The 13475-nt window shown below is 47.7% G+C and overlaps 1 protein-coding gene across 1 annotated transcript in view; it reads left to right on the forward strand.

Annotated features, from left to right (window-relative positions):
* ANO2 (anoctamin 2) overlaps positions 1 to 13475 on the forward strand; it is a 335951-nt gene that overhangs the window by 176077 nt on the left and 146399 nt on the right. The window contains exons 12-14 of the mRNA XM_045071882.1: positions 2354 to 2514; positions 7121 to 7203; positions 12543 to 12653. Of these exons, the coding sequence (XP_044927817.1) occupies positions 2354 to 2514; positions 7121 to 7203; positions 12543 to 12653 (355 nt within the window). The remainder of the gene's footprint in view (positions 1 to 2353; positions 2515 to 7120; positions 7204 to 12542; positions 12654 to 13475) is intronic.

Below are 13475 nucleotides of genomic sequence, written 5' to 3' on the forward strand. Positions count from 1 at the left end.
ATGCAGCTAGTGAGTAACCCAGATGCGATTTCAGTTCTAGCTGAGCTTCCCTCACCTTTCTGCTTCTCTTCGCAGCCTTCTCTAGAGAGGCAGGCTCTCTCCGAGAACGCAAAGTTGTTTTATGCTTGATCTTAGCCAAAAGGCCAAGAAGCAACCACAAAGTTATTTTAATATCACCCCGAGGCAAAATTTCTCCAGAATTCTGTTCAGATTGCTTACATCAACCAGAGAAATCAACAAACAGAACACCCTAACAGCTCTAAAGCATTCTGACTTCAAGTTTAAATGATTTGGGAAGTATTCATGTAACTGCAACGCCATTTTGTACAAATGGTTGATAGTTGACCGTCCTCCCATTGTAAAGCCAATAACTGAAGCAGCTCTTATGTTTCCAAGTGCTCTGGACTTTGGTAGCTGGTTGCTAACACTTTTTCATTCCTGACCTTTTAGCACTGATTAGCTTTGATTAGGATTAAGTTGGTTAGAAATGATCCCTTCCTCAAGTCTATGTGTTTAAAAAAAAAAAAAAAAAAAAAAAAAAGCCCCAAACAACAAAGTGCTATTCCTGACACACATATTTGAAGGGCAAGACTGAGAAGCTTACGTGTCCTCAGACATGGCTTAAAAGCACAGCTCCTTACTCTAATTTATACAGACCAACAGGTTTCTGTGTGAATCTGTTTCCTAAGAGGGGACTCTCCTCTCAGAAAGTAGTGACTCCTCCTCAGTGATACAGCAGACGCTCGTCTGACCCCGAAGACTTAGAATAAATCTTGCTGTCTGGTTACCCATTAAGAATGTGCCCAAGTGAAACCAACACGGCTGAACTTACTATCAAGATGTTCCAATTAATATTGTCATTGTGAATGAGTCACTGGTATTGACACTTGCCAATGGGGAGCTTAGCAGCAAGTTAGTGGAGGAATGAGGATTTACTCTCAGAGACGTAGAGTTTCCATTCTCTCACGCAGAAGGCCTTTCCTTACTGTGGGCTTAATAGTTCATTAAAAACAAGCCTGAAAGCCGGGACTTGACAGACAGTGACAGCCCTCAGAAAAACCCTTCATCTTCTTAATGAAGGGGAGCTGGACCCATTTATGGTTTTCATCTAAGCACTTGCTTTAGCACTTAGGTCGGCTGACCCTGACAATGGCCTCCCACTTGTCAGCCATGCTCTGTAGTGCCCTCTGCTGCCTCTTTCCAAAGGAAACACAGTGGTAGTTTTCACTGTAGGACCCCTGCCTCCTCATGACCGTGTCTCCTCACAGTCCATGAGACTGTGTCTCACAGCTGCTCTGTGAGAACAGCCAATGCTTCATTTTTGTGAAATCTTGAGTTCTCCACCCTGTTCTCCTAAACAATGAGCTTAACCATCGACCCATCCCCCCGGGGAAATATTACACACCAGAGTGATGAGTTCATTCATTTTCCTACCAATATGTAGTGTGGAGGGACACTAGGGAAGCCAATTAGGGCTGGTGGTTCTTTGGTTCTTATCTGTAAGCATTCATATAAGCCTGAATTTATTGGATCTAGCTAATCACCTAAAGAGTGAATGGAATTTCAACTATGTGTTTGTCCGCTAAATAGAAATATACTGAGAATAGGTTAGAATATAGCTAATGGTTTTTTTGACTCATGCTTCTCTCTATTAGTATCATAGAACCTAGGCTTTGGAAGAATTTACTTTATTCTTCCATTCCCCCTCATCCCATTTCATGGTTTAGATCATTCTTATTAGGCTGAGGTTATTAATCCCCCTTCTACAAAGGGTCATGCCCCGATGTACTTAGGATGGGGCTTCCAACCCAGCTCTGACTCCATTCTTCTCCACATGGCTTGTAAGTAAGAGCTTGTGTTGATCCAACCACACACTTGTATTTTCTTCTCCTTGTGACCAGATCTCACACATTTGTGAGGTAGGCAGTAGGCTTTAAGAAGACCGCCTGTAAGCACAGGCATGACAAGGGGGAAATCTAACTTTTGACAAGTGATGGATTCCTAGTTGTTGGTGCTCCCCACCAACCTCTTAAACTCAAAACATTTTGAAGGAACTTTATAAAGCACCATATAATGTACAACTTCTCTGATGGATGCTCACTGATCTTCTGTTAGGTCACTCCTAGTGACAGGGGGTCTATACCTCAGAAGTTGCCCACCCACCTCATTGATAAAAATACAGGAATAATGCTTTCATGGTAAAGGATCCAATTCCAACGTCTTTAACACACCTCGCTGTGGGAGTTGATCAGCTCAGCCACGGACTTGGAAGTGGGAGATGTTCTTGGGGTGATTTACTTGGGGTGGGTCTGGCTTGATGTCCTCCTGACCCAGCAGCCTCTCTCTACTGCAGCAAAGAGATGTGTGACCAGCAGAATGCCTTCACCATGTGTCCCCTGTGTGACAAGTCCTGTGATTACTGGAACCTCAGCTCAGCCTGTGGTACGGCAAAGGCGAGCCACCTATTTGACAACCCTGCCACTGTCTTCTTCTCCATCTTCATGGCTCTGTGGGGTAAGCGGTTATCATGAACCTTGCTTATTTTGCTGATGCCTTTAAATGGGTACAGTGATCATACTCTGAAGTCCGTATCCTTTGATTTATGTCTTTTAGTCCTTATATCTCAAGAAGTATTTTAGGGGCAATAGCTTTCTCTCTTTTACTTCTGTTTGTGAATAGAACAAACACCATCCTCCTTGGCTTTATATATTTTTTAAAAAATTAGGAGGATGTTAATCTTATATTAATCTCATGTATGCTTTATTCAGAATTTGAACCAGTGCAAATCCCTAGCACATCCATAAGGCATTCCAGCTATCTCTACTAAGATACGTAGTCATAGATAGTCACTATAACACTCAGAGGGGGTGAGGAGACTGTCATGGCCACAAAGTTCACTGGTGGAGGAAGTGGTTCCAAACCTGATCTCCCGACTGCAGGTTCTGTGCAATTTCCAAGACACCATGAACACAGACAGTAGAGATTTTACTTAATGCCAGAGTAGTGTTTTCAGTATTTCCACCAAAGGGATTTGTGAAGGAAAGAACAAATAGTTCCTTCATTTTCCTTCTCCTCCCTTTATCTCCAGAGTATTAGGGTAATAAACTTTTCTGGGCCATAGCCATCTGACCATAAACACACACACACACACACACACACACACACACACCTTTTCACAAACGTGGATAGAATAACCTGGAATAATAACCCCTGTGGTAACTGGACCTTTCCAAGAAGACATACCCATGAGGATCATACAATGAACGAAGTCAACATGTTTCAGCCCATCTTGAGTAGCCACCTGATTTTCACTTTTTACTCCTCATTGGATATGCAGGCCCTTTGTTTCCCCTTTGGATCACTAAACAGCAGGGCTGTGATCCCACTGCAAAGGATGCTTGATTATCACTGACTCCATGGGGCCTGGAGGACGTGCCAGGATGGGACCATGAGTCACGCATTCCTGAAAGTGTGAAGAAGAGAGAGGGAGGAGGGGGAGTTCCATTCTCAGTAGTGCTGAGAGTACTAATACAAGCTTTCTTTGTTCCCAGCAGGGACCTCTCCTTGGGTGGAGATAGAACCAGAGTGGAAAGATTGCCATATTTCTAGGCCACCAGGGAACATTTCCAGGGGACACTCTATTCTCTGTTCTCATGTGGAATCGCCCCTGCCCAGGAACACATGGCCAGTAGTCAGCCCACAGAAGTAGGGGCAGGGAGTAGGAGGAAGTGGTGCTTGTCACCATGGGGCCCTGGAATTGTTCACAGGAGGGGTTCAGTAGAATGAGCTGGAGCTGGAGCTTGTTGCCTGGGAGTTGTAGGCAGCAAACTCTGTGTCTCCTCGTCAAGCAGGGCATCTCATGATTATCCCCAGATCCACTGGAACTGATTTGGAACCCAGAATACATGTTCAGTTTTTGATATATTGCAATCCTAATTCCCATTCATTTGTCTTAAGAGAGTCCCATGACTGAGTAGCTAAAGCTTAATGATGGTGGGCCCATAATCCCTTACAGACTTTCCTGGGATGTGTAATTCCTTGTTGTAGAGAAACTGGCTTTTCAGTTGTACTTGGCCACTCTCAAGCCCCAACAACTACCTCTTCTCTTTCCTCAATAGCTGTAATTAGCAGACGGCTCCCGGCCCCTGGGCTCTGTGATCATTTACTGCCCCCACCCCTGCCCTTCTTGCTCCGCCTCACGTGGCAGCACAGGAGAAGCATGGAGGGTAGGATGTGTCAGAGCTTCCTGGCATGACGTGGGGTTCAATTGTGTTTTTTAACAGTCTTGCTGAGTTTTACGTGATTGTGTATTTGGTCACAGCAGCCAAGAGCCGCTGGGCACAATTGCCTGCAAATTACAATGAAAAATAACAGTACTGCCTCTCATTACCATGATTATTATGATCAGCGGTGCTGTGCTGGGTGGGCCTGGGCTGGGGCCTAGCCTGCCAGGAGGAAGCCTGGGGAGAAGTGGTTCTCTGAAGAAACAGTCTGTCAGTGGAGCAGGAGTGGGGGCCCACTGAGGTGCTGGCCAGCAGGGCCTGGGTCTGTGGGGTCTTCAGGCCGAGCTCCTCTGTGGTTTGGCTTCAGACTCCAGGGAACTCTGGAAACCTCATTGAAAAGGGAAGTAAAGGGCAAGGGTTCCTGAACCCTGTTCTGAAGAGAAGTTACGGGCATTAACTTTGGTAGCAGGCAGGTCCTAGTTGCATGTCTCAGTCCTGCTCCTTGCCAGCTGGGGGTCCATGGCAAGACAATGTGGATGTAGCTCCATGTCACAAAAGTTAGCACTCTCAACCAATGTGCCAGGTGCCTGGGGCAAGCTTCTTAACCTTTGGGCATCACCCTGCTCATCTGTGAGATGGGTGAAGGAGTTCCTACCCCACAGTGTTTTGGGGACAAGTGTGCAGAGCACTTGGCATAGTGCCTGGCAGGGGACATACGCCAGGAGCTGTGAGCTGCTCTTCCTTGTTGTGGTAGGCCTCCCTCGTCCTCATGGCCCCTTTGCAGTGACTTCTTTGCCCCTCTCCTCTGTTCCCATGCTCTGACTACTCTTCTTCATAGAGATCACAGTCAGGAAGCACTGCGGACCCTGCTGTATGCCAAGCCCTCCTCGGGCACTGAGAAGAGCCTAGGAAAAGGAGGGATGCCTTCCTCCCCACCTTGTCCCCAGAACATCCCCAGGCCTGTGCCAGTGTTGGGAGGTCAGGATGCACTTAACACTGAAAAGCCGCAAATCCCTGGGAGAAACCCTATGAATCTGTGCACTGTAATGTAGCACCAAGTCAAACAAATGGAGCTTCTAGCAACTACACATTTAGCCGGTCTGTAGGTGTCTTTTCCGCTTGGTTCTCTGCTGTGCCCAAGGCAAACAAGCAGCCAAGAGCTTAGGAAGTTTACAGCCCTGTTACTCCACCACAGACCTGAGTCGCAGACAACAGTGCAGCGTGGCACCTGGTGAAGGGTGTCCAGGCTTTTCCTGTGGGTGGCGTCGAGGTGTGTGCAGGGGTGGCCTCAAGGAGTGTCCCTTCCCTTCCTTTCCAGGGCACCAGACCCTGAGGACAGCAGGAGCGGAGAGGAGAGGGTGCCCGCAGCTGAGTGGGCCAGGAAAGGATGAGGGTAGCCCATGGAGGGCAGCAGAGGGGCGCAGGGCAGTTTGTAGGACTTGAGTATGAGGAGGGCAGCGAGGAGGTGACATTAGCAGCAACCCAGGTATGAGGTTGTATGTTGACAGAGCAAGGGAATGGATTTAAACAGAGGGGTCGGGCCGCATCCACAAGGTCTGCCCATCCAGAGAGAAGAACTTGGAGGGTAAGGAGCCGTTGAAAGTCTAGATGGGGGAGTGTTGGCATTCTCCCTCTCCCTGCCCCTTCTTCACTGCCCAAATGCCATTGTTCTTCAAGACTCAGCTCAGCTGGCTTCTTGGGCAGCCAGCACTCCCTCGGCTGCATGCCCACAGCTCTCCACTGGGCCATTCTTAAGGCCCTGAGCACTTCATGCCTTGCATGGTAGCTATTTACAGTCCCTCCCCATAGACTGTCAACAGTTTGAGAGCAAAATCCATAGCAGAATCATCTAATCTCCCTCAGGGTGTCTAGAAGGCTGTTTTGTATATTACAGACACCTTAGTCAGGCCCAGTTCTTTTTGCAGGTTTGGAAATTTAGTCCAGCTTGCTCAAAGAACAAGAGAGATGTTGTAAGAAAGCCAGAAGCTAGCTCCTGGATGCAGGTGACAAAAGGGAGCCAGGCATCCGGAAACTGGAGCTGGGGGAGCTCTCTGGAATTCTGGCCCTTTCTCCTGTCAGGTGCTGCATGGTTCATCCCAGTTCTGCTTCTCTTTGTGTCACTTAGTTTCAGTTTTCAAAAGAGTGGGTCCATATGGTCCATCAGCAGGCTCCGGAGGAGGTGTCGGTCCTGGGGTAACGAGCCGTGGCTGTCAAGTGGAGGGTGCTGGCTCTGCCCAAAGCACGTTGGCCTGGCCCTTCGAGGGGCTTTGGGTGGAGCAGACTGACCTCGTGGGGATGGGAGACACTCAGCAGCTACTTGCTAAACAAGTAGAGGCCTGGGTGAATGCCGTGTAGGGGAGAGCTCTCCATCAGCCATGTGCAGGTGGGCTCGGAAATCAGGTGGAGCTATGAGGCGACTGTTACAGAACCTCAGGATGGGATAGTTGGGGCCCAGGGAAGGGAAGTGGTGCTGGAGACAGAAAGATGGGAGAAAATGAGTGAGAATGCTGAAGAAGGTGCAAGAGGAAAGAATGTACATGTAGGGAAGATGAGCTTTGTCCAAAAAGACTACAGACCCTCCCCTTCTTGTTGTCTTCATCCTTCCGTCCTTCCTTCATTTCTTGAGATCACTGTTTGCCCTCTTCTCATGACCTAGAAGTAGGGAGAGGTGCATGCCTGCATATGTGCTGGTGTGTCTCCCTTTACCTATATCTGTTGGGCTCTCAAGGATGGGGACTATTTGGAGCAGTTCCAGTTAGAAGTAAGAGGAAGGGAATAAGTGCTTTAAGGAGAGTCCCTAGATTTGAAATCTCTTAAGTTTATCCTCTGCCTCCATTGGTGATCCCAAAGGGTACTCAAAATTCAATCTTTAATAGAATTTTTTCTTTCTCTTTAAGCTACCATGTTTCTGGAAAACTGGAAGAGGTTACAGATGCGACTGGGCTACTTCTGGGACCTGACTGGTATAGAAGAGGAAGAAGTGAGTTCACTTGCATACTTCTCTGGATCCTTGCTTGGTTTCACCCTGCAAATAGATCTTCTTGAGTGAGGTGACCAATTAAATTTGCTGTCACATCAGCCAGTCCCTGGCTCCATGGTCTTAACTGTGGTTGGTATGCACTGAGGCCAAGAGCTCAGATCCCTACTCTTCTCCTGAAACATTGGACCTGATGGGTAGTCAGATGTCCCAGGGACCCTCTCTGGAAAAAGAGATGGCACAAGAGAAAAGCCTTTGTGGTTCCTTTGAGATTTAGCTTAACATTCTTCTACCTCCCATTTCATGGGTGCATGAAGCCAGAGAGTAGGAATTGCTCTCATGTAACCCAGAGCACACACCTGTCAGCATGCCTCTGTAAGCCTCCTGAGGGTCAAGGGAGAGGTATGGGTGCCAAGTGCTGATTGCCTTTGGTGCCTATGGAAGAAGAAAGAAGCTCTGAACTACTATAGTGTAAACCAGTACAGCATGGGTGAAACTAGAGGATGAGCTAAGGGCAAAAGGTAGGTTCGTCTAGAAGGTTCTTCTCTAGTTTTATGAACAGATGATATTAAAGATTGAAAACAAATCAGCCTTTCTTCTGGGCTCTTACGAGGGCCCCAGGCCTGATGTTGGTGAGCTGGCAATGAGTAGTGTGTGTCTGGTTGCTCACAGTTCTTATCTATTCCCACACGCTACCACTGACAGAACAGTAGATGTAAATATTGGATAGGAACTCCTGATATTGTGGACATTGTTGTGAGGGGATGGGAACAGTGTCTAGAAAGATCAGGTGGCACTCACATCTGCCTGAGTACTGACTTGCAAAGGCTTTGCGCAAGCATAATGGTGGCTACGCGGAAAGCATGCCTTTTCTGTATTCTCCCCCAGTAACTGATGCGCCTCGCCTTAGACTAGGATTGCTGGCTGTGTGGCCCTGATGTTTTATGACCAAGCAAGGACCTCTCCAATTTAGTCTTGTTCTCAAGCTTGCTTGGCTCCATATGTCTGTCGCATGATGTCGTTTCTTCTCCTTGACGCTCTCACTGAGCAGATGGGCATTCCATCCCCATGCACTGAGTGCCTGTGCTCACTGTGTTCCAGGCCCATGGATTAAGCATCTGCCTGGACACTAATGGTATCGTGGGTTCCGTGGCGGATCAGAGTACTTCCATGTGGGTTCTGCCTTCAGAGGGGATACAAATTAGGAGGATAAGTGTCAGAGAATAATGAAGGCAATTGTGTTTTTTGGTAATTAGTGGCCAAATGAGTGCTTCCAATAGAAAGAGTTATGGAAGTGGGACTATGGGGGTTTTCTGGTTGATATCCTTGCCCTATGGATGAGAGGGACAGAGAGGGAGAGAGAAGGTGGCGGGGGGGGTGCGTCCAGGGAGTTGTGGCCGGTGTGGGGAAGCAGGAGCTCCTGCTCTCCTAATGCAGGGCCTAGCGTGGCTCCCAAGAAGAGAAGAAGACACATCCTGGCATCCAAGCCTGCATGGGGCCAGAGATGAGCTAAGTGTGTCTGCTAAGTAGAACCGAGGAAGCCAGAAATTATCTGGAGAGGAGGTGTAACACTCACATGGAGAAAGCCATCGGTTATGACTCAATGTCCTCAAGAATCTCTGTTGCAGGCCCCTGGCAGGGAGCGTGGGATAATCCATTTTGTTTCTGGAGCCAGTTTTCCTGTTTTCTGATTAACCTAGAGATCAGGGGTAAGTTCACAGGTGGACCATGATTTTAGGAACTCGTGTGCAGGCTGGGAGTGGGCTGGCCAAGACTAGTTTACCTGTGGCACAAGAAGAGTTTCGTCATGGGCCCTGTCGCTTCTGACAGGAGCTTACTGCAGGGCTTCCTGTCACATAGCAGGCAAAATCCTCTACTCACCTTTCTGAACTCAGTACATGTCATTCTCCATGCCCAGACCTTCTGGCCACAGAGACCTTCATCCTCTCCCCAGCTCATTCTAGTCTTTGCACCGGCTGTTCCCTCACCTAGAATGCTCCAGTCTCCACGTGCCCTACCCTTTCTTGACTGTTCCATCCCACCCAAACCATGACCCTGTTCAAATGGGCCTTCCCTGAATCCCTTTCGGAAGCAGCCAGCCACATTTTTTTTTTTGGTGCAAAATGGTGGTTTATTAAAGCACAGGGACAGGACCCATGGGCAGGAAGAGCTGTTGACCTGGGTTGTGAGGGATGGCAGGTTATGTACTCTGCGGTTGGGGGAAGGTGAGGGAAAGGGAGGTTTCAACGGAGTTTTCATATGCTATAGAGGGCCTACAAGGTGCCAGGAAACCGGAGGCCTTGCCCTTACGACTTGATCAATGTCATCTTTAGGCCAGCCATTAACATCAAGATAGTTGGGAGACTTTTTGGTGGGATGTCATAATCCTTCTATGGATCCTCTTTGTTAGTGAGATTTAGGACATTTGTAAGCCAAGGGAGACTCCTGTCCTGAAGGATTGTGAGCTCTGCAAGTTAACTATTTATCATTTATGGCAGTCAGGGGTGCCTGAGGAATGCCACACACATTACCAAGGGGAGGGGAGCGGGTGGAGAGGAGAGCGGGTGCCAGCCTTTGTTTTGTCCTCAGCCAGCCTCCTGCTCCCTCATCATTCCCCCCTGAACAATTTTGACCCTTAAATCTTTAAGGTGGTTGAAGGTGGAAGGTCTCATCTTCTGTAATTATTTCTTCAATTTTTCTTACCCCAGCTGCTGGTTTCTTACTTGTGCGTGTGTTTGTCTGCTGTCACCTTCCTCCCCTTGAAGATAATCTCATGCTCCACAGTGGCCTCAGAGCCTAGAAAGAAGGGCGGAAGAGCTGGAAGACTCTTCGATGAAGACATTTGTTGAGTGTATATTTGGGTCTACCTCTTTAGGTCAGAGAAGGTCCTGAGCTGTCCAGGGCCTTCCTTCAGCCAGCTCCCGAGGAGACCAGCCAGGTAGAGGTAGCTTTGGGAAGTATTTCCCAGAGTCGTGGTGGGACAGGTTATATATTTGTGACAACTTTGCATCAGACCACCTGTCCAGAGAGGCCACGTGTTCAGAACATCAGGAATAAGGAGGACCCACCTGTGGCTGGGGGCGCTGGCACAGCCCACACATGGGCTGGATTCTGCTCTGGCCAGGAGCTCAGTTGTCCAGCTCCCGGCCTTTGGGGAACTCTGTAACCCCACCCGACCTTCTTGGCCACAGACAGAGAGATCCTTGTCTGACCTGCTTTAGCTGGAATGCAGAACAGCCAAAGACTCTGCTCTGAGAGTCTTGGACTCCTGTTGATGTGGCGAGAATGCTCAGCTTGTTCTAAACAGATGAAGGGTTCTGAATGGGGGCCCAGCGTGGGGTGAGGCGGGTGAGAGGGATGCGAGGACGTGCCTCTGTGTGATTCACGGCTCATCTTTGGAAAGTCAGAGGCAGGTCAAGAGCAGCCTCCTAGTCAGAAGGGGAAGTTCCTTAACTCCTTTGCCAGGTATGAAAGGTACGAACAAGGCTAGCTTGAGGCGGTTTAGGATCCACATTATGGTACTCACCAGAAAGGTCCTGCTCTAGTTTTTTAATGAAAATCTTGCATGGAAATAACATAAATGAAAAGCGACCAGATTTCAGGGGCCATGGAGGACAACTTCAAATCAAATTTCTCAAAACATTCCCATAGGGTGTTCATTGTTGTTGGCAAAAGGATTTTTGCAGGAAATGTGTTTTTTTTCTCTTTTAATTTTTTATTTTTTATAAACATATATTTTTATCCCCAGGGGTACAGGTCTGTGAATCACCAGGTTTACACACTTCACAGCACCCGGAAATGTGGGTTTTAAAAACATTAAGCAAGTGGCTTCACAGTAGAACTTTTTGGAGCTAATATGCTCATTGTGACTCTCAGGTGATACATTGTGTGGGCTTTTCCAATCTCTTAACCCCTGGAATCCCTTTTTAGCTACAACTCTTAGCACACACATTAGGAAATGATGTGTTGGAGAATGGATGAAGGTGAGAGGCAAAATCAGTGAGCCTCACAAGCCTTTAGCGATTTCTGGGTGCTCCACGTGGTACTAATTACTATGAGAAATAGAAAATAAGACATACTAGGTTGCAGATCCTTGTATTAGTATAAAGAGACTCTCAGATGCAAAACAGCTAGGAAATCCTGGAAGAAAAATACGTAATTGAAAACTGCATGTGGTATAAGTTATACAATTCTAGGCTATTCGAGAGGGAGGAGACTCCACCAGGTTGGCTGTGGTAGAGAAGTCATGGAAGGGATGGGGCTGATGTGTCTTTGGAGGTCGGTAATGGTGGGCTGCCTTAAAACCCTGGAATAACATCACCTCCTGTTGTACCGATTATGTTTCTAAGCCACCTGCATGGTTTCTCCTCTCCAATGTCATGGCATGTCCCAGGAAAGCCAAAGACTGGTCAGGAACCTAACTTGTTGGCTTTTGGAATCTCTGATGCGTGAGCTTTGGTGAGGAAATGGTGTGTCCTCTGAGTCAGCTGTGAGCCAGCGCCTGAATCTGTGCACAGGAGTCATTGATAAATGATGCGGGAACATGCAGTCCTCACACCTGTAGATGTTCGTCCTCGGACGCTGCAGGGAAGACCTGCCAGTGAGGCCAGGTGTACACTGTTAAATTCCCTTTGAAGTAAGTCATGCGCCTTCCTGCTTCAGCACCTGCGTTGATTAGACTGCAGCCCTCTGGATTAGTCAGGTGCTCTTTCCCGTGCCTGGTGACTCACTGTTTAGGTTGTGTTGCTGAATGGCTCAGTGATATCTCTTGAGCATTGGTGTACTTGCCAATGAGTTACTCACCTAGGCTGCACAGGAAACAGGTTCAAGCAAGCAAGTTTTAAGATTCCCCGTGGCCATCTTTAACTTTGATGTTTATTGGTCGCCATTTTAGCTTGCAGAATAATGGAGCAGGAAGAAGTTTGGTCGTTGCCCTAACTCCCAGCTGCAGGGCACATCTGTTTCTCTAGCTGGGATTTGGCTCACTGAAACTTACAGTTTGAGGTATGAGAATAGTTAGTAGCATGACCAGATGCTTCTGTTTGTATCAGTTGCCCAGTTAACATTTCCTCTCTCCTTTCTCAACACCGGCGCCATCCCCAGGAACGTGCCCAGGTTTGGTTTTCAGTGTGGTAGCAACTGTTATGTGTTCCCTTTCTCTCCCGTACTTTGTATTCCTGGTCTAGACTCCTTGTGGTCGTGTGTGGTGTAACGGTTCATGTCTGATAGCATTTGATCCTAAGTCCTGACTTTAGTGCGCTTGTGGCATCTGGTTTATAACCCACAGGCCAGAGCCACTCTTCTGCCTGTTTACTAACTCCGCATTGACTCTTGGGTTTTAGGAACACTCCCGACCTGAGTATGAAACCAAAGTTCGAGAGAAAATGTTGAAGGCGAGTGGCAAGTCGGTTGTCCAGAAATTGGGTACCAATACGACTGAGAATGAAGATGAGGTAAGATGCTGGCACTCGCTGCTCACTGTCTTCTTTATTTCTTAAGATCCTGTCGTCATCTCATTTGGAGTGCCTTCGTGGACAGAGACTGGGCTGGGAGAAGGGGTTGACTGGAATGGGATGGAAGGGAATGATTCATGACACTTATCTTTGACCTATACGCAGAGCTCATGGGGAGCAGGGTTTTGCTGTGACTTGATTTATCTCTCTTTCCTGGGTGGCAGTGTCTGGGCAAAATGGGAGAGCAGGTTGGAGAAGAAAGAAACAGTTTCCGGCCCAGTTACTCTGAACTCCATCACTTAATTATCTAATAATGACAACTACCACCATATCAACAAGCACAATGGCAGCTAACCCCAGGCGAGGGCTTGCTCCAGGTCAGGTGCCATTCTCAGTGCATCATATCATTTTATTCTCAAAATAAATTTAGGAGGCTGCCATTCTTGTTGGGTTAATGAGAACTAGTGAAAAAAGTTATATTCATAACTTAAGTCAGTTGCCAAAGGTCACCCAGCCCGCATAAATGGTGTGTGGACCTGGGATTCTAATCTTGGTCTGTCTATGACAGTTGGTGCATCTAATCACCAGTACTGTCCTCTGGGGCAATGAAGAGGTCCGAGCAGGAACTGGCTCTTTGGGCTGGCAGAGGCTAATTCATGCCTGTGCTTGCTTGAGCTGCTCATAGAATGTTCCTTATATTTCATTTTATCTGGGTGGGCCTTCATAAGTAGGAATGGGATGGTGAACATGTCTCCTGAGTCCTATTTCTGAGTTTTAGGGTGGCATTCAGACATTAAAACAGAGCTTCAGAATCTGTGCTGT

This window comes from Mustela putorius, unplaced genomic scaffold (assembly GCF_011764305.1).
Source record: "Mustela putorius furo isolate JIRA1106 unplaced genomic scaffold, ASM1176430v1.1 tig00003988_pilon_pilon_pilon, whole genome shotgun sequence".
Lineage (NCBI taxonomy): Eukaryota > Metazoa > Chordata > Mammalia > Carnivora > Mustelidae > Mustela > Mustela putorius.